This window comes from Rhopilema esculentum, chromosome 6, assembly GCF_057945365.1.
Source record: "Rhopilema esculentum isolate cy_ngs chromosome 6, ASM5794536v1, whole genome shotgun sequence".
Taxonomy (NCBI): Eukaryota; Metazoa; Cnidaria; class Scyphozoa; order Rhizostomeae; family Rhizostomatidae; genus Rhopilema; species Rhopilema esculentum.
The window spans coordinates 3,908,946-3,928,728 of record NC_142820.1 but is presented as its reverse complement, the minus strand read 5'-3'; the positions used below and the strand labels follow the sequence as shown (position 1 = coordinate 3,928,728).

The following is a 19,783-nucleotide window of genomic DNA, read 5'->3' as shown; positions in this document are numbered from 1 at the left end:
TACAAAGAAAATTTTGTTTTTTACACAAATTGAAAAGATAGGGCTATGTTTAGCTATTCCAACACCGTTAGGCCATTGTTAAAATATTTGTTTTGTCACCAGCACTGTTACAAGCGCAGATTTGAAATAAAATGACCGGTATTAAAAGCGAATTTCAGCGTTACGACATAATAGCGAGCACTTTTGTTTAGTTTGTGTTTGTTAACAGCAGACAAAGAGCCTCGATTTGTAGGTTGGTTCACTGGGTTCATTGACTGGGTCATCTGTAGAATCTATCATGGGGTTTTTTGATTAAGCAAATTGACATATTTTCATGGTTTACATTACTTATCTCCAGTTGGGCTTTCACGGAAAACAGACATATTGACGCAATGAAATTATTCATTTGGATTAGCATTGTATTTATGGAAGAACGAGACGATGTCGGACAGTCCATTTGCAGGTTAATACAATCTGCCTAAAAGTTGGGGGACGCCTCACCCTTCAACCAGATGAAAATTTGCCCTATTGCATTCCTCGAAAATTTCCTTGAATCTTTTTTTAATAAAAGCACAACGGTAAATTAATAATCTTGCTTAGTTATGCATAGGTTCCTCAAAACGACTGCATGGTTGGACAACCTTCCTCCGGCACACAGCTGTGGAACCGTTATGTTTTCTGGACTCTTATCTGCCTTAATGATCTGCCTTAATAACTTGCTTTTAGTTATTTTTAAATCATTCTAATGCATATATTATAATTTATTATAATCTATTTAGACAATAGAAATATCTCCCATACGGTTCACAGAATTGGTAACTCACATTCCTTGTTCCAAATAGACCGTATTATTCCATAAGCCAGATGCTTTTTTCCCCGAGGAACTACAACATTTTGTCCCGCATGTCACTTTAATCACACAGTCGTTTTAATATAGAATGACTAGGGCTTGTGAATTTGACCAATGTGTGCTTAATCGCCGCCTGTCAGTGTAAGACTCTTTTTCGGAGCAAGGGATACTCTTAACCAACTGAAATATTTTATCTTCCAATAAACTTACGACAAAAATTATTTGAAATAAGATACGCGTGAAATCTAGCAATAAAGACGCCGTATACACGAGACCAAATCCAAACAGTTTCCGATCAATGTGAGTCCGATATCAATTTCTGCACGCATTTACAAGGAATCGGATCCTGTGATGATGAACTTTAAGAGCTCTAATGAGTTTTGAAAACGATTATGATTTGTTACTTGGCGAATAAATAAAATAAGCAGCAAGAAACTCACCAACCTATCATTAGGCTCGGATTCAAACGGGTTTACATTCAAAGTACGGTACGGACAGCAGATTGAAATGGCTTCGGATGTCCGAGGTCACATGCAAACACTGGTCGATCAACACCAGTTTGGTACGGATTTTTCAGGCCCCGATCGATGGTGGGTACGTGCAAAATCTGGTCTATCTCATATAAATAAGATTAAGACAAAAAATCTGCGATAGATAAAAAAATAAGGAGGTGGAAGAAAACTAGTAACATACCTTATCACTTGTATTCATTGCTGGCTTGCTAAAAAAGGAAGCAAAATCTGGGGTTAGGCCTAAATATTTTTGCTTCACTGGCAACATCATAGTTTTATGCTTCAAATTCAAATCAAACTCAAATCAAATTGATATTAAAGATCCATCGGAACTTCGTAAAAATACGAATATGTAACGTTTTAGGACTTGTATTCTTCAGTAATTATTATTATTATGTTTAGCTAGATCTTTGATTATGTTGCGTGTTAATGTCACATGTTTGTTTGTCACGCTGTTGTGTTAGTAACTCCCTTTCCGGGAAATGTGCGTCACTGTCATCGTGTTGTGTGATGTTTCACAGTGTTCCTTTGTTTGTGTTTTAATATAATGTAATCCTACTTAGAATAATTTAGTCTTACTGTTTTGACAATAGAGATAACATCAGATAACGAATATCTCTTGTGTGCTATCTACTTGGGGCTAGGCCCGTTGGCCTAGCCCATCGCTCAGCCAACGAACTGATACTTCACCGTCATAAGAAGAACCCTATCGTTACATTTGGTGACAGAGTGGGATGGCGGTGGAATGCGTTGGTCTTTACACTTTTTAATGGAATTTTTATCGAGAATGATTTGGATTCACTGAGTGCTGCTGATTCACAGCTTTAATTTGATTTTCAAAACAGAAACTTTTTGCGATGGATTTGGGTTCAAATTGCTGCTCATTTCGCTTGGTTATTGTTTTTTTTGGAAGAAGACATTCCACTAACGGAAAAGGCATTCGTTTTCCAGATGATACAAGATACAGTCAAGATTTCGTGAGAAACTATGTCACCGTTAATTAGCCGATTGTTTGGGAGCTGGCCGGAGAGAGGTTGCAGCTGGGAAGAGCTATAGAGAGCCTTCGTATGTAATAGGACTTTTTAAACATTTCTTTTTGGAGATATCATCACGAAATTGGGCAAATAAAGTGATGTTGTAGGCACTACCTTCGCTTGCCAGTTTATGCCTCCGGGCCGTAATGACACTTCAAACACTTTTATTTATGACGTAGAAGAACTCAGTGACTTTTCAAGGTTGTATCGTGTATTTTAAAAGGGAGGGGATGGTGTAACGTTTTAGGACTTGTATTCTTCAGTAATTATTATTATTATGTTTAGCTAGATCTTTGATTATGTTGCGTGTTAATGTCACATGTTTGTTTGTCACGCTGTTGTGTTAGTAACTCCCTTTCCGGGAAATGTGCGTCACTGTCATCGTGTTGTGTGATGTTTCACAGTGTTCCTTTGTTTGTGTTTTAATATAATGTAATCCTACTTAGAATAATTTAGTCTTACTGTTTTGACAATAGAGATAACATCAGATAACGAATATCTCTTGTGTGCTATCTACTTGGGGCTAGGCCCGTTGGCCTAGCCCATCGCTCAGCCAACGAACTGATACTTCACCGTCATAAGAAGAACCCTATCGTTACAAATACGTATCACGTATCGTATGTTAAATTAACCAATCGGTTGTTGCTTAGCAGACACTTGAATGTGCTACATTCATTCATGTAAATACTTGTATATTTACTCATCGCCTTAATTCAAAAATGAGCATCAAAGGCAGTTCTGATAAAGGTTGCAGTTGCATTCACGATCTTTGAAATCTTTAATAAAATGTTGACATGACATCAGCTGTTCTGTGATTTGACTGGCCTAAACAATTGGCTGATATATTGATTGGCTGATTGTATATTGATTGGCTGATCGTATATTGATGGATTAAGACCAAGCCACATCCCCCTCGAAGCAATCATCAGCCGATACGGAGACATCAACTGTCTCTCTAATGATAAATGATACGGGAAGTCCAAACTTTAATCAAGTATACAAAATCAAGTATAATCAAGTATGATCAAGTAATCAAGTGTTACAATTGTTTTACCTAGCGTCTGGCATTTTCAGCACTGGTGGTTTTGCCTTTGGCTGAGACGAAGCTCTCCGTCTCGCCTCAGCATCCTCGTTACTCTGCGCAGAAGGAGGTGCCTCCTCGTTGGTTGCATTGTCAGGTACAACTTTTGGACTCATTGGTTCATCTTTAACTCGCATTACTAACGAAGAATTGAGACCTCCCATTTCTTCACCGGATCTCTTCTTTGATAACAAATTCTCCTGGTTCGAAATTTCCTGACTTGGGCCTTCTTTACTCGATCTTTTGCTATCCTTGTCGGTGACGTCAGAATTGGGAACATCTTCTTTCTCAGAATTTTTAGATGGATGAGTCAGCGATGAGCTATTATCTTTTACAATACCATTTTTGAAGCCATTCACTCGAGGAATTTGTCTTGGAAATCTGAATGAATCGTCAGTAGCACATAAGTTGACTTCCGGGGTACCCGGCACATTGTCAATGCCAAGGTAGCGGTAATCTTCTCGTGTCGGAAACGAACAGAGCAGTTCACGGTAATCAATAAGGCCATTCTAGGACAAACAAGATGGAACAGTATTAAGCTCGATTTAATACGGAGTACTTGGAATAGAGATAACAACATGATTAAAGGGAAGCTTTCATATTGACGGCAAAATTGTAGAAAAATGGAGATTGGATAATTTATAGGGGAAGGGGGCAAAGTAATCGTTTTAAGCAAGTTTTAAGCAAGCTAAACCTGAACTGAAAAGATAGCCTGCAAAGAATTTGAAGTATCCGCTTACTTAACAGTTGTCGACTGAAAATTAAAGACATTCTTTAATTTCCAGCTTCCCCCACCAGTAACAGTTTTTTGATAGGAGAATACACCATATGACTACCAAAAAAGGGCACATTGGTTAATTCTGGAGCTTTCTAGCTGCTACTAATCAAATAGTTTGAGGGTGTGGGAAGTTTAAAAATAAAAGGTCATTACTCTTCCGCAGCAAACAAAATGTTTAATTTGTACAATTTTTAATTTTCTGCACATATAAAAGCACTAAAAAATATTTCTCTTTGCAGAAGAATGCATAACAGTCTTTGACACGTATATGCATTTAGGAAGCTTTAGGTCTCTTTTCTACCAGGCGAAAGATTGGGGACAAAGGAAACCATCACCATAATCATCATAAACAAATTTATCTAAATACATAAATCGTTGAAGATCCACTCTTACATCAACTACTGACATTATTTGAGTGGTTCTTCTTTGAGTGAGTCAAGCATCATCCAAATCATTCAACTTGCTAAATATCACCATACGTCGTCAAACAGTACCAAACACAGTCACACGTCTCTGAAAATCACTTAACGCCACACATCGTCCTACATCTAAGGTCACCTTACGTCATCCTATATCATCAAACATCATCCTACATCATCAAACATCATCAAACGTCATCGAGCACAAAATCATCTAACATCTTCAATACTATCAAGCATGCAATCGATGACAGTTTGGACTTACGATTGGCTAGAATAACTAACAAATTACTATTTTTACTAAAAAAAGCATGGAAATTCTGGTGAGGGTCCTTGCCTGACATACCCGTGACAGAAAGTAAGGTGACGCAACTTCAAATTTGTTCAAGTACAAAAAGAACCCTTAAACCTTCCCAGCGCACTTCCTTACCAAACACAACAGCCGACACACGACCTATCAGGTTAACATTCAATATTTACATAGCAAATTGTATTTCAGAGACAGTCACAATTCTAACACCAAAAACATGTAATCAAATTCGATAGATTCGATCAAAAATTTGACACATTGAAATAGAAGGTCTCGTATTTTTGAATCACTGTAAGTAAAGCTCTTTGGAGGAAGCTCATCTGAAATTACGCATACGAATGTCAATAAAATGCGATAGCTATATTATCAGTCGTTTTCTTACGTCTTCTAGCAAGAGAAGCCTAGACATCATCATAAAAATGAATTTGCTTAAGTCGGAAATTCAAAGCTACATTTTTTACTTAAGCATTGCTTTCTTGACTTTCGATTCACCACTAAGAGTTAATAACAATAATTTTACTTAATGGTTTCGCATCCTTCCTTGCGGACTTACGCGTCCCTCTTCGCATTCCTTCTCACATCTCAGTTCTGAATGCATTCACTGTGGCGGATGCATTCATAAATTTTGCTCCAGCAGATATCAAGTCATGGTCACATAAACCAATCAGACCACGGGATTTTGCTCCAGTTGAAGCAAATTTGCTGGACCAAGTGCTAGATAGCCAATCAGATCGTGTAATAACTGGAGCAAAATCCAGCTTTATGATTGGTTTTATTCTTTGGGTTGAGCATATCGAGCATCACTCTAACATGGGCTATGTATGAAAATAAATTTGCCACGAATTATCATTTCTAGAACGATCTTGCATAGGGTCTAACGAATGGACCCGTGTTTGTGGTATATGCATGCCTGTGGAATAATTTTTTATCCAAATAATGCTTTTAGGAAAAATAGAAATTTCATGTCGTGGATGGGAATACAGTTTTACAGTTACTGTTGTCTAGGTCATACTTCTGAAGTCTAAAGAACTGAAATTGGCTAAATGTTTTCTACTGCCGAGGGATATTAGCATCGCGGGGCATACTTTAATCTTTTAAGTAGTGCACGAGATTTTCACGAAAACAAAAGGATTTCCAAGGATTTGCCCCTCGAATAGGATACGGTGCCAAGGCATTCAGTCTTGACTTATTTTGAATGTCTAAATAAGCTTTAATCCTGTTTGTTATCTTTATTTCTTGCTAACTAATTAGGCTGTCATGGCACAAGTTAATTCGAACGCATACAAAGTTTATTTCACTTTGTATAAAATTTATTCAGAATGTAGAAAATTTGCTCACTTTCGAAAAAAATGCCCCTGTTCACGGATGACTATAGAAATTACAAGCAAACATCCGAATTCCCAACAAAATTTTACTGTTCAGAAATTGCCAGTACTGAGTGACTGTTAACCTAATGTGGTCAGGTTTTGACGTCATACTGGTTAAACAAGATGTGACCTGAAATGCCTTTAACCTTGAATTAAGCAAATGTGCCCCAAGCAACATTCATCATTAAACAGCCAACAAGAGCACACACGAACGAAAATCCTCAAAAAAAACCTCGCTTAAGAGAAATAAAAAAAACAAAATAAGAGAAGCAATACAAGCAACGAAATCTCTAGCACTTGAGCCAGGGAAAATAGAAACAATTTTTTTCCAGATTTTCACCACTTCGACATTAACAACACTGAAAACACTAGAGAGATGATGGGCACGCTTGAAGCCCACTTGAATCGGCCTGACCCTGAGAAGATCAGATGAGTGCAATTCAAGGAACCTCACATGGACTCTATATCAAAAGGATCTACGCAAAGATCGCATCTTCAATATGATTAGAGGAACACAAAAACCGTAAACAAACCTTTAAACAAATTGACCAAGCATCATCAGAGTCTGGGTCAACCTGGATTGAAAAAGGCACTTTTAGAAACTGAAAAAACCTTCAAGGACAAGCAACATAATTTTGGAAAAATAACTTGACAGTTGGATGGGTTTTAAAATAACATGCTTACATTTCATAGTCAATTTTCATGTTTAAAAACACGCTTTACTAGACTTGAATCTGCTTTGTTAACAAAAAAGTGAAAATTACTGATAAGTGGTAACAGCATTAAAGCATAAAAACATAACATTGACGTAGAAACGCTGAAATATGGGATCAAACGCAAAATCCCTAAATTGTGATGCATAGCTTTATAGCTTAATCAATTCATGAAAAGCAAGATTTTATAGAATAGTTGGTCATAATGTTTTTGTACTGGCTTTGTAATGCTTTTTGCTCCAAAAACACTTATAAAGCATTTACTGTTTCAGTTGAAACTTCTAGCTCTGGTATACTGTTGCATTCAAAATTTGTTATGTCGATATTTTTGCTAAATTTTACTGATATTTTATGAGTTTTTCACAAACTGCAAAAAGCTAATTACACTGTGCATTCTATAATAAAATACAAACTTTACCTTATCTAATAACAGATCCCCATGTTAAACCAACAATAATTCACCCAAAGGACTGTAATACTCTCCCCAGCTCAATGTCTCAATGTCACAAATATTTCTTCCATTAAAATGCAAACGTCCAGTCTTTCAACCAGGGATAAACTATATACAATTTTTCTAAAGATTTTATCTCGACGGCTCTGTCCTAAATTGCAGGTACTTCTTAGGGGTAGCTAAGCTTATTTCGGTAATTGACAACTGTAATAGGAAAGGTGCAATTCAATGACAATTGAGCTGTTCCAAACCAAGGTTTGCAATAATGCGGCAAATCAACGTTCCTACACGATAGGAACGCCTTACAAAGAATATCCTATAATTCACTAGGCTTTGTTTTAAAAGAAAAAGATCGCCAAGAGCGAAGAGAAAGAGCCAAAGAGAAAGCATTACCTTGACGGATACAAATCCAAGATCGCCAAACTGAAAACAAATTAAAATCTGTTTAAGAAAATATGCAAAGGTAAATTTTATAAAGTTTGGCAAAATTTCAAGAATGTCTCCCAAATATCATAAAACCATACGGCAAAATCAAATCTGCATCATATTACGGTTAAAAGGTAAAAGTTGGTACTTATAGCTATTGAAACTGGGGTGAATTCTACAGAAACAGGTAAATAGTCAACTGAGATGCAAAGATATTTGGACTAGTTGGATCATAATTCAAATTACTCTTTAATCTGAAAACGAATAAGGGTGTTTAGTGCTAAGGTGCAACTCCTAAGTAACAAAGTAAGAATTTATAAACAACAGACAAAGATACGAATTACTTTATGGGGATGCAATACGTATACATTTCATAAACAACTATGTTTCAAAAAGCATAGAATTCATGCTGTCAAGGTCTTTTATCGGCTCTAATAACGAGCCCTTCAAGCTATTAAGTGATATGGCGTGCCAGGGCCTGGGAGCGGGTTTAGAGGCAACACATGACGGTGAAGAACCCCTGCATGAGTAAAGCCAGGAAAGGTATTGGTAGGTAGTCCAACAAATTGAAGAGTTGCCCGTGTTCACTTTAAACCAGTCTGATCGAAGGCTGCATCTTGTGTGGTAAGGGGTAAAAAGTAAGAAAAGACTGACAAAAAAAGAGAACGTGTGTACAGGAGAAAGTCTTACATGCAACCAGAATCGCAAATGTTTAAGAGATCTGAGAAGCGTAACTAGAGGGTGTTCATTGGTGCGGACGCACCTACCTTTAGCAAAAAAATAAACTGGTCGTTTTTCGAACTATCAGCTTGATAAAAAGTGAAGAAACACCATCTTGTACCGCTTTCTTCGAATTCACTAGCGACACATTGTCAAGATTGTAGGAAAAATGGGAATTTTGAAAAAAGATAGAACTGCATCTATAAGACAATTCTTCAATTCTAGGAAAAATGGGTCACAGAGACTTTGGAAAATATATCCAAACGCTATCACTAAACGCGTCTTGGGAAGACTTCAATGCCTAAAATTGGTAATCTTCTGAAACATGGCCTGCATCATGCACCTTTGTATGGGCCTTACAACACCCCGAGACCCTTGCAAATTTATTCGACAGCATTTCATCTCCTAACTACCCGATGAAAAGTCGCAAACCTTTGTTACGCGAGAAAACAGAACAACACAGATATTAAAGGCAGGCGACAGATACTAAAGGAGCATAAGTCAACTTTCGATAAAAAATTGACCAACCAGTGAGCGCGATTCCACTCACACGCTCATGGATTGGCTTATATTGATTCACAGATGGTTTAAGCCATTTTTTAAACTGTAAATTGATTTTAAGCGCTAGTGAAAATGTCTCATTACAGCAACAACAACAACAACAACAACGACAGCAACAACAACAACATACAAATTTAGCAAAATATCAACAGCTAGGACATCCTCCAAACCACAAACAACCCGCTGAAAAATCATGGTGGTGAAGTGAAAAGGGTGATTTGCACAAAAAGGTACTGAATAACATTATGAAGATATGAACAGTTTCTTGCCGGTACAGAACTTGAAAATGGCTTTAAAAAAAGCAAACATTTTATAACATATTTGATATGAGGATGGCAAGAGGTAGATGATTTCCTGTTGCGATTTCTGGCAAAATCTTACTGGCATCCTCAACGATCTTACACCACGTAAATTTGCAATTGGTTTTCTGAAGAAAACAGACGGGAAAATGTTAACATGATAAATACCATCAATGGCAGACGATAAACCTTTTAAACTTACCTTGCTTTCGTTGCGCTGTACATGAGGTAATTTGGCTGCCCTTGCTATCTGTGCGCGTTTCTTTTTTGCTTCTTCCTTCATCTTAACTCGCTCGTTATCTTTACTGTTAAAGAAAGAGAAAATGTTTTAGCTAAGTGATTTTCATTTGATTCTTGTCGGTAAGAGATTAATAGAAAGCTTAATCCCAAATTTTAGGACAGTAAAGCTTAAAACAAATGCACGCAGACAACAGGATAGTGACAGTGCTTAATTCCCTTTGCCGTGACACGGAAAACATAAAACAGCCAGGGTCCTACACAAGCACAATTCATTTAAGTGTTGCACCACATATTCCAATAACGTTACCACGCGTTTCAGTTTCACGTTCTTTTGTATAACAGTTTGGAAGCTAAACTGAGTGTGTTGTGAAACCAACGGTCATAAAGATAATCGTCTCTTTCAAGCTTCATCCAAGGAATTACTTCCTGGTCCCGATCTAACATGTAGTCCTTTATTTCCGCTTTGATATGAAGCTTCCGAAGGTCAATATTATAATCAAAGGAGGATAAGGATTTGTTAACAGAAAAAGAACACGAATCACCGACAGGGGGCCATGCATTTAAATAAAGATTAAAAGTAAAAACTGGGGGCTGTACCCCTGGGGGCTTATTTATTTTTGATATTGTTGGATGAGGGCTTATTTGAGGGGCGGGGGCTTAAACGAGGGAGGGCAAATTATTGCAGACATTAAAGAGATATTATAAAAAGACTTCTTTATGAGCATTAAATTAATTACAACCAAAAGTATGAATTTGTTGTGGTAATTCAATTAAACGACATAGGCAACCTCAAATGCCAAAAATCATCAAATTGAGGGGTCCAATTCGAGAATTTACGATAGCAATGGGGCTTATTGACAATTTGTAGTTCTAGGGTGGGGGCATATTCAAGGGGGGGGGGCAATCCGAGGATCTACGGTAAGTAGCATTGAAAGTGTGATACTGCAAATAACTGAAAATTCAAGGGTTTCCAATTTGTATATACGCCACAGCTTCTCCTATAATTCCTATTCTCAGATAATTCAGTCAACAGAATAAAAAGCGACGGGTGCTGGTTTCTTTGTTTCTTCCTTTCAGTACGATGTATCGCATAACAACAAATTACTAGGCCCACGGTCTACACTAACACCTACGTCTGTCTGTATTATTTATGAGGACTATATTTGAAAAAACAACTTTATCAGAAAAATCTTGAGGTCCTTGCAATTCTCATAGAGTCTGAAATCATGCATCTGCAAGCCCACGCGCAAAAACAAAATAGACTGGTATCTTCTCTCTTTGCTTTGCTACTTCATTAAACTGAAAAACATCATATGCAGCCTTCGTGACTCCGAGATTTTGGAATAAGAATTTTGGGAACCCACTGATTTGCATTAAGATGCAATTTACATTAATAACAAACAACGGATTCATTGATAAATCAGTATAAATCTGTACAAACAACAGTGACTGAACAAATAAGTAAGAGGGTTCAAGAGTGTTTTTTGTTAAGCCGTGGTTATTGTTCCGGCATCGGATCTTATTACATTCTGGCTATTCATCCGGGAGGTATCAAGTATTGGCTCACGAACACGCATAGAAGGTCCTGGAACAAGGGCAAATCAATATTTTTTTCAATTCTTCGTCACCTCTTCTCCGCTTAGAGGCTCGCTGTGCATCCACAGCTCATTACGTTCTGACTAGAGATGTATTCCTATTGGCTATTCCAAACAATAATTTTTTTAATTCTTCAAGCTTGTGTTTGAATACTCCACGAAAATTCTCTCAAAGAATCTGTGATCTAAAATTTACGTTGTTTGGAATGATTTTAATTTGCCGGCTTGCGAGAATTTTCCAGATTTACAAGCCTGCACGGAGCACTGCCAGAAACTCAACTGCCGGCCAGAAACTCAACTGCCGGCCAGACACGATTGTATTGGTTCACGGAACCAGCCCATAAGAGATTTCCATTTTCAAATAAACTTGTAAGTAATGTTAAATTACACAAGGGACCAACATTAACTTCGTTTGCATGACATCGCTCACAGGATCCGTGAAAATTGAAAACAAAATTGCTGGGTGTGCGCAGACGTCAGAGTGTTTCTCGTGCGAAAATAGTTAATACGCGTGCATGCCGGATGAATAGCCGTAACGTAAAAAGTTCCGGTGCCGGAGCAATAACCACAGCGTTTTGTTAAACTTAAGAGTCATCGGTGGCGGAATATCAGCTGAGGAAGTCGCTCACCAACCTAGGCGATTCTATTTAAACGAAATGATGAATTTCGTGGCAGTGAAAAATTGATCATTTGTGTCAGGTAGACAACAGTACGTTTGCTAGAAAGAATAGCAAGTATTCTGACACAGTCGGTATCAGAACATATTTAGTCGGATTCTGTTTTACGTTTCAGTGGTCGTTTTAAGCCAAAACCCTTAGACAGATTCCCATCCATTACATCCATTGCTCGAGGATTATTAAGACAAAACCGCAGTGAGTCCGTCTGCGGCTTATTCCTGAAACGTCTCCAGACCTTATTTACCAGTCGTGTATAGGTCTCAATAAAACCCTTGCAATTCTTAACATCTGCTGCTTCTCGTGCCGTGTTTTATCGCAGTACCATGCAAGGAAAATTGCAGAAAACCTTTGGCTTTTATCTTGCCTTTTGTCAACATTATCGGATTGTAGCGGTCAGACAATTTATTTTCGTAACAAAACAGCCTATAAGGTACAGAACGTCATATCATTTTACACGCATCGCATAAACAAAACAATATCACATTCGCGTCGATCAATTGATTCAACATGGAAAAATAAACAATAAATCAATTATGTCATACTTACGCCACTATCTATAAAACATTCTATAGCAGAAATACAGTATTTTAGCATTCATAGCCATGATAAACACTGCAGAGATTATAGGGTATGATAGTATAGTATAGTAAGATATTATTAATATTTCTTGAAGAAAAGGCTTAACTTGGTGGCTAAAAAGCTGTTTGTTTGGTTTTTGAATTAAAAAGTTATGTTGATCAAATATCTTTGTTGGAGGAAAAAACTAACTTACACAATATACTTTTTTGAAACAATACAACCTAATTTCCTATTCCATATAACCAAATTCATCTTGCCTGATTAAAAAGTGGGGGGGGGGGGGGGGGGGTAACTGCACTGAAAACAATAAAATATTTATTTGTATATACAAAAACAATGTCAATGGTAACACTTCAAAATATCAAAAAGGGTGTAGCATGCAGGGGTGTATACGGGTGATGGGGATGTAGCAGATGGAGCACCCTTTAGTCTTTTGTGCAAGTCAAATCTTAAATAAATTGGCAAAATCATCATTTGTTTGCAATATCTGACAGTATTTAGCATTGCCACTGAATTGTCTTCATTCAACATATTTGTCAGTAAAGTTAACTTTTCACAGCCTTCCAATTATTTCTGTGGAATTTTAGAAAGGGATTTTCTAACCCTCTGCAATAATAAAACCTGCACTTCCTACTTTTAGCAATTATATTTCAGAATGACTACAACTTCTACAGGTTCCTATGCTCAATCAAAATAAAACCAACATCATTAACTGGGACCTTTGAACAACCATAGATGAAAACACTAGGTCAAATAAATTGAAATATTTCTTTCAAGACAAATTCACTAGATATAATACATTAATCAGCCAGTAAAAGCTAGGACATGAAAGAATTGAAGCATCTGAAATTATCAACATCCATAAAATGTTTATCTGCAATCTAGCTTTCTTATTAAATTTAAACTATTATAAAGGTCACATTAAACTAAAATCAAAACGAGTAAATTTTGCCAAAATGTGTTGGAAAATAATCAATGACTATAACTAAAAAAATTCAAATTTTGTGCAAAGTGCAATCAGAACTAATCCACTTAATCAAATAGTCTATTACTGCTGAATGCTCAACAAAAGGAAGTTATCAAGATTAATTGTCAACAAACATGCAACTGTTCCTCAAAGCTGTCTAAAAGGTCCCTGTGCACCCAAATACAAAAACAGACACTAGACAAGACCTGATAAGATGATGAAATCAGATTTTGAAAAAGAGTCAAGCTGGCTAAAAAACTGTCATAAAGAGATAAATTTATAGATGTAGAGGACCATGAAACATATGGTTTCTATTTTCATAGTAATTGATAGTCTGCTTATTCATCCTAGACAATTGTTTCATATTACTATACACTCAAAGATAAAAAATATTGACTGTTTCAAAGGTTTAAGCACTGACTGTTTTAAGGAGTGGGAAGGACTGTTTTAAGACTGATCAATTTCTTGTAGAAAATTTCCAAGAAGTTCCTTTAAAAGCTATATCTATACAGTGTGTTAGATTTTTCTTGTTTTTGAAAAGTATGCTCAATTGCAAAGCTGCAGCTGTTTCATAAAATAAGGTTAGATTCTAATCAAAGAAACCTTAAAAAAATCATTTGTTAAATGGTGACAAAGATCCACTAATTGAGAGGTGCTTGAATATTTCAAGAATCTGATGTGACCAAAAACAGTGTTATCAAGGCCTTGTATCATAACTGAGGTATATATAATTTAAGTTCTTTATAGACAACCTTTTAACTTATTTTGATTTAAAAATGAGCAAAATCCTAGTAAACCTTCATCAACTCATTCACAAAAGTTTTTATATTGAGGCCCATATATGATTTAGCACACTGCAAACTCTGTTAGTCTTACCAAATATCTTTCTAAATCATCACTAACCATATGCTTATTACTCAGGCAAAATGACAAAATATACATAAAAAAGTACAATAATTCATTTGCAGTAGGGACACATCCATCTGTGAAAACACAAACAGAGTAGTAAACTAGAGTTTAATGAATTGCTACCCTTTTCTTCAATTGCCATTTAATTTGTACTATAAGCCCATTTTGCCACTAAATCAATGGAATATGGAACCTTAGTCCTTAGAAGGCCACTGATATGATTGTCCAAAAAATTTTAAAATACAGGAAAAAAGTGTTTAAAAAAAGATTGAGAGAGAGACAAAAAAGGAAGCAAGAGAAGAGAGAGGAAAGTTAAAAGGAAAAAACAGAATTGATATGAGTTAACCTATTGATGTTTGACTCAACTAGAATTTATTTAAAAATAGGAATCAAAACCATTGCAGTCATTATTATAGTTTTTCAAAACAATCCAAGATAGGAGTATAAATTACCATATTAACTCTATGTTGGTTGTCCTGAAATATGTACAGCCAGGGTTATAACATAATAGAAATTGCATTTTCAAAAAGAATTAGACATAAGGTCAATGGGACACTCTGTATATATTTGAGTTTCAAGGGGTTAATTCAATTTGTCTGAAAAGACAATCAGATCCAACAATAGAGATTACATATTTGGTAAAATATGACCATGGTGAGGTTGGAGTGCCAATTAAAATTTGATAATTTGTGATCTTATTTTATTAAGACATGAAGAAGATAATAAAAAGCTGGAATCTAAAAAATTTTTTGTGAAAAATTCATACCCAGAAGAATGTATGAAAGAAATAAGGAGACTCAAGGAGATAAATGCAAAAGCAACTAAGGAAAAGGTGAAACATCAAAGTATTCTAAGCTGGTACCAGTAAGGGGGTCAAAAGACTCTAAAGATTGTTGTGCATTGATAACTAGCTGATATGGAGGATATCTAAATGCAAAATTTTTTATTTGAATTAGAAACTTTGGTTTGATAGCATATATCAAACAAAAACTAAATTGAGACTTCCCATTCCATTTCATCTATTTCAGGGACCTGCCATGTCTGGTGTCACTAGGGTTATTCAGATGGGTATATACTTAAGTCCTGTGGCATAAAACATAAACAAAGCTCAGATGACAATTAAATACTTTCTTCAAGCTTATCACTGTTGGGTATTGTTCCTAAAAACTTATGTTAAACATCATAGGGTCTTTCATGCCAGGTTACAAGTTGTTGCACAACAAAATCAATCATTTCCCAATTATCATAACTTTTTTTCAAATATACATCATTTCTTGGTGTCTAGTATGAAATTTCAAGAAAACATTAAAGGAAACATCAGAATGGCCCTGTTATGGTTGAGATGATGTGTTGGTCTAAAACGATTTGTTTAAACCAAACTTGCTCGATTTCAAGAGCAATTCCAGTTTTCAATTTGTAGAACTCAGCCATAAAATAGTCCTATGCAAGTTTTGTATCAAGAAATATTTCGTCAGCATTCAATAATATGATGAAATTGTTGACAAAAACAAGAAAGATTCCTGAGACATACACTGGCCTGTCGAAAGCACACTTGAGAATAATAAATAAAGGACCGCATCAAGAAATGATCACCTTTCACGGATATAGAAAAAGGATCTCCTGCAATAAAATTTACACATAGACTCAAGTTGTTTTGCAGTTTCTGTTAATATAAGGGCAGCAAGATCTATCTAAACAAATCGATCGAGTTAATCGCTCCCATTTTTGGCAATCGATTCCGCGAAACCAATCTTCTGTTTCTTGTTTAGATGCCATGTTTCTCGCCGAGAGGTGAAGTAGGGGACACAAAATATCGCAAACTAAAATATGGCGAATCGATAATCGCATCAATCTGTGCTGCTCCATTAGACGTTCCGTATATCTTCAATTTATTCTATCTATGCATATGAACCTTCAATTAACTTCATAATTTCGTAAGTCGTTCATTCGTGATCTCCTCGGAACAAAACTTTTTCCTACCCAAATTGTTTAAACCGTCTGATTCTTAATCCGACCGAGTACCAAACTAGCCTAAAATAACTTTATTATCATACTGTCGTTATTAATGTTAGTAGTTAAAAGAACTGACAAAACAACTACTTGGAAGTAATGAACCCCCAACGACCTCCATCATACATATGGCATTGATTTGTGGACAAAAACGAACAATACTGTCTTTATAATATTCTCGAGAGTTTCCCCAAAGCACAAGCAAACAAAATCGCAAAGGAAAATAGAGCATACCTCTTATTTGATAACATATCTGCCTTCTCTCAACTGCACCTTTCACAAGTTTTTTATATCTTGTCCACTAAATGGTAACTTTGGTCCCCGTTATTAAAAATGGAGGAGAGACATGAACGACATTCGAGGAAACTGAAGCGAAGCTAGCCAGCTTTCTTCCAAAGTTTTAGTGTTCCACGATCGATTCTGAAATTGTTCTAGCAACCAACTGACTGCTGATGTCCATAACAGGACCAGTTTTCGAAGGAGACAGATATTCGTTACATCTTGACTTGAATTAATCCGTCAGTTTTTAGTATTTACTTCAATTTGAAAATTGTTCCGCCATACTTTCTTCAACACAGTCGAATGGTAAAAATTTCCTGCGCATTCAAAACAAGAACGCATGCGCATGTGAATAATTGGGGGCTAGGAACGAAAATGGAAGGGAATGTCCTAAGGGCTTTCCCAGACATGAGTGCGAAACGATATCGCTGATGTAAAGGTTAGCAGTGCCTTAGCTCTAGTGGTAGCAGAGTTTCAGGGTTCAAGTGATAAAAAATTTTCAATTAAATTATATAACTTGATGCAATTTAGGCCATTGTACGGCTGACAACACGGAGCCATAAATATTGTAATATGTAAAAAATGGCATTTTTAAATATGTAAAAAATAGCATTTTTACGGCGAAGGTACGTAAATATTCTTTCCACCCAGAAATACGTTCTTTGGAATGTTTGTGAACAAAATAGATAAACACAGACAATTGATTATTATTCCTTGTAGAAAAACTTAACTTTGAAACTCAAAGCATCTTCGAGGTTGATGAAAATCTAAAGCAGGAAGAAAATTTTTAACATTAATGCTTTCACCCCAGTATCAAACCAATAAAGATGTATCTAACAGAATAAGTTCAATTAGAATCAGTGCCTTCTTGAGCTTATATCTTCACGGTTCTGCCATTTAACATTCTAATAGAAACATTCTTCAGTGTTGTGCATGCAAAGCTTTTTGTATTTCTATTCAGTCTTGGTATCTTAATTTGAAAAAAACCTAAAGGTGTCGGTAAGTAAGGACCTAAAGAACTTCTTCTAGACGCTAGCTTTGATAGATTATTCTTCTAAAGAATTATTTGTCTGTCTTACTTATTATGTTGCTGCAAAAAACTTTTCTTTCCAGAACCGTATAAGAGAGGCTTTTCTGGTAGTTTGATACTTAATATTTGGCATTTTTTGCAAAAAGTGGCTAAAGCCCCCCTAGCCCCCCAGCCCCCTGCTCTGCGGTGCCTGTCCCCCACTAGGTTCTAAGGTTTCTTCACTAAATACTCAGCGAATCGTTACTAGTAAGTACTCTTTTGCACAAAATCGTTTTAAAAAGTTATTTTAATGATATCCGTTAACTGTTCTTTTGTGTTGTCTTGCTAGGCTATGATTTAATTCATTTGCTACATACTTGTTTCATAGTTCAGATCGTCAGCCATTATGATCAAAGGTGCATATTAGCTCATTTTAATGTTATTATTTCTCACCCAGTTTCGTCGAATAACCATTTTCCACTAAATCCCCACCAAAAGAAATTCACTATGAAAGTTTTCATTTTTAATGCTGGGTACCGGAATGGAAGAACTTTTGGAGAGATATGAATTTTTTATTGGGCTTTCATAATTTGTCCACTAATCCTGATGGGGTATCAATTTTTTTGGAAGATCTCCACCGAGGTATAATTTATATATTTTGCATAAAACAATTAATATTATTGTGTAGTGATATTTTTCTCGACAACAAGGCAATTTTTCTAAAGGGCATTTATTACAAAATGAGAAACTTACTTGGTGCACTAAAACATTAATTAATGGAAATTGGAGAAAAAACATGGATCATCACCAAGCCTTAATAGAATAACTTAAAGTTTTCTGCAGTCAGCTGTTATTGTATAAACAAGTTATTTTCAAAAGATGTATAATGATTTCAACCAGCCTGACAGATTTCACTAAACTACATTTAAGCTGATACAAAATTCTGATATAACGAAACAGAAAGAATTGGATGTATGACGCGAGTAGAAATAATATTGAAGTACTACAATTTTTCATTTTTTCAAAGTGGGGTTTTAAAATATCATTGGATTTTATGAATAGGGTAATAATATTTACCCATGTGTCTGCAAAATCCTTCCACCCCTGTACTTGCCATTATCATTAAAAATGACAACTCTCCAAAAGACCTTTTAGTTCTTTATGATTGGTTGAGAAAGATAAAAGCACTCCAACATTTAAAATTCTAAAAACTATACCTTTGCAGCAATGTGGATAATAGCAAGCTTATAAAAAAGAATTGGTCCTCTTCCAAGACAATTATTTTGTGGACAAAACACATAAGCGTTATATGCGACCTACCTTTGGCAGAGCTTGTTGCCAAGTCATTTCTTATGAGTCTTTAAACTGTTCATGCCCCCCCCCCAACTTTCAAACTTGCATTGGGGACCTTGTACCTCTTTAATTTGAGACTATTAAGTTATATATGTGCATAATGGTTTAGATATAATAATTTGGACAGGGGCTACCTTGCAAATACAGGGAAAAGCCCCCATCCTACTTTTTCCAGAAGTATGATATCAAGGTTGCGGTATCAAAGATGTAGCAAACAATAGCGCCTCCCCCTCACTCCAAAATATGCTCCTTTGTCCCAGAATTAATACCCAAAACTATCAAAACAGGGAGGCAAAAGTTGATCTTATTTTTTAATTGTAAATGTAATGATGGAGTTTAGCCTGTTTAAAACTATACCTCCAAACAGGTATATACTTGAACAGAAATGTTTACTCGTTCTGTATAATAATTCTTACGCTGACATCACATACCAAACAAATATCATATTCTCCAAATTTGTCTTGCAGTAGCAGACTCGTCAGTCTATTTACAACAACATTTTGATGAGTGCACGGAGATACGTAATCCTATGTATACTTTTCCCAACTCTAAAGTCTCCTTTGGTCAACACCACTGTCAAATCATTGCCTGATTCTTCTAATTCAATGCCGTATGAATGATATTATTTTGGGGGGGGGGGGGTTAAACAATAGGAACAACAGAGA

The 19,783-nt window shown here is 36.0% G+C and overlaps 1 protein-coding gene across 1 annotated transcript in view; it reads right to left on the bottom strand.

The window, feature by feature from the left end:
* The window catches only part of LOC135685981 (uncharacterized), a 42,912-nt gene extending 25,836 nt beyond the window's left edge, over positions 1-17,076 (bottom strand). The window contains exons 1-6 of the mRNA XM_065202106.2: positions 16,712-17,076; positions 9,703-9,805; positions 7,888-7,917; positions 6,864-6,905; positions 3,430-3,965; positions 1,523-1,550 (exon numbers count right to left, since the gene is read on the bottom strand). Of these exons, the coding sequence (XP_065058178.2) occupies positions 1,523-1,550; positions 3,430-3,965; positions 6,864-6,905; positions 7,888-7,917; positions 9,703-9,805; positions 16,712-16,728 (756 nt within the window). The 5' untranslated portion in view covers positions 16,729-17,076. The remainder of the gene's footprint in view (positions 1-1,522; positions 1,551-3,429; positions 3,966-6,863; positions 6,906-7,887; positions 7,918-9,702; positions 9,806-16,711) is intronic.
* Positions 17,077-19,783: the final 2,707 nt, after the last annotated feature.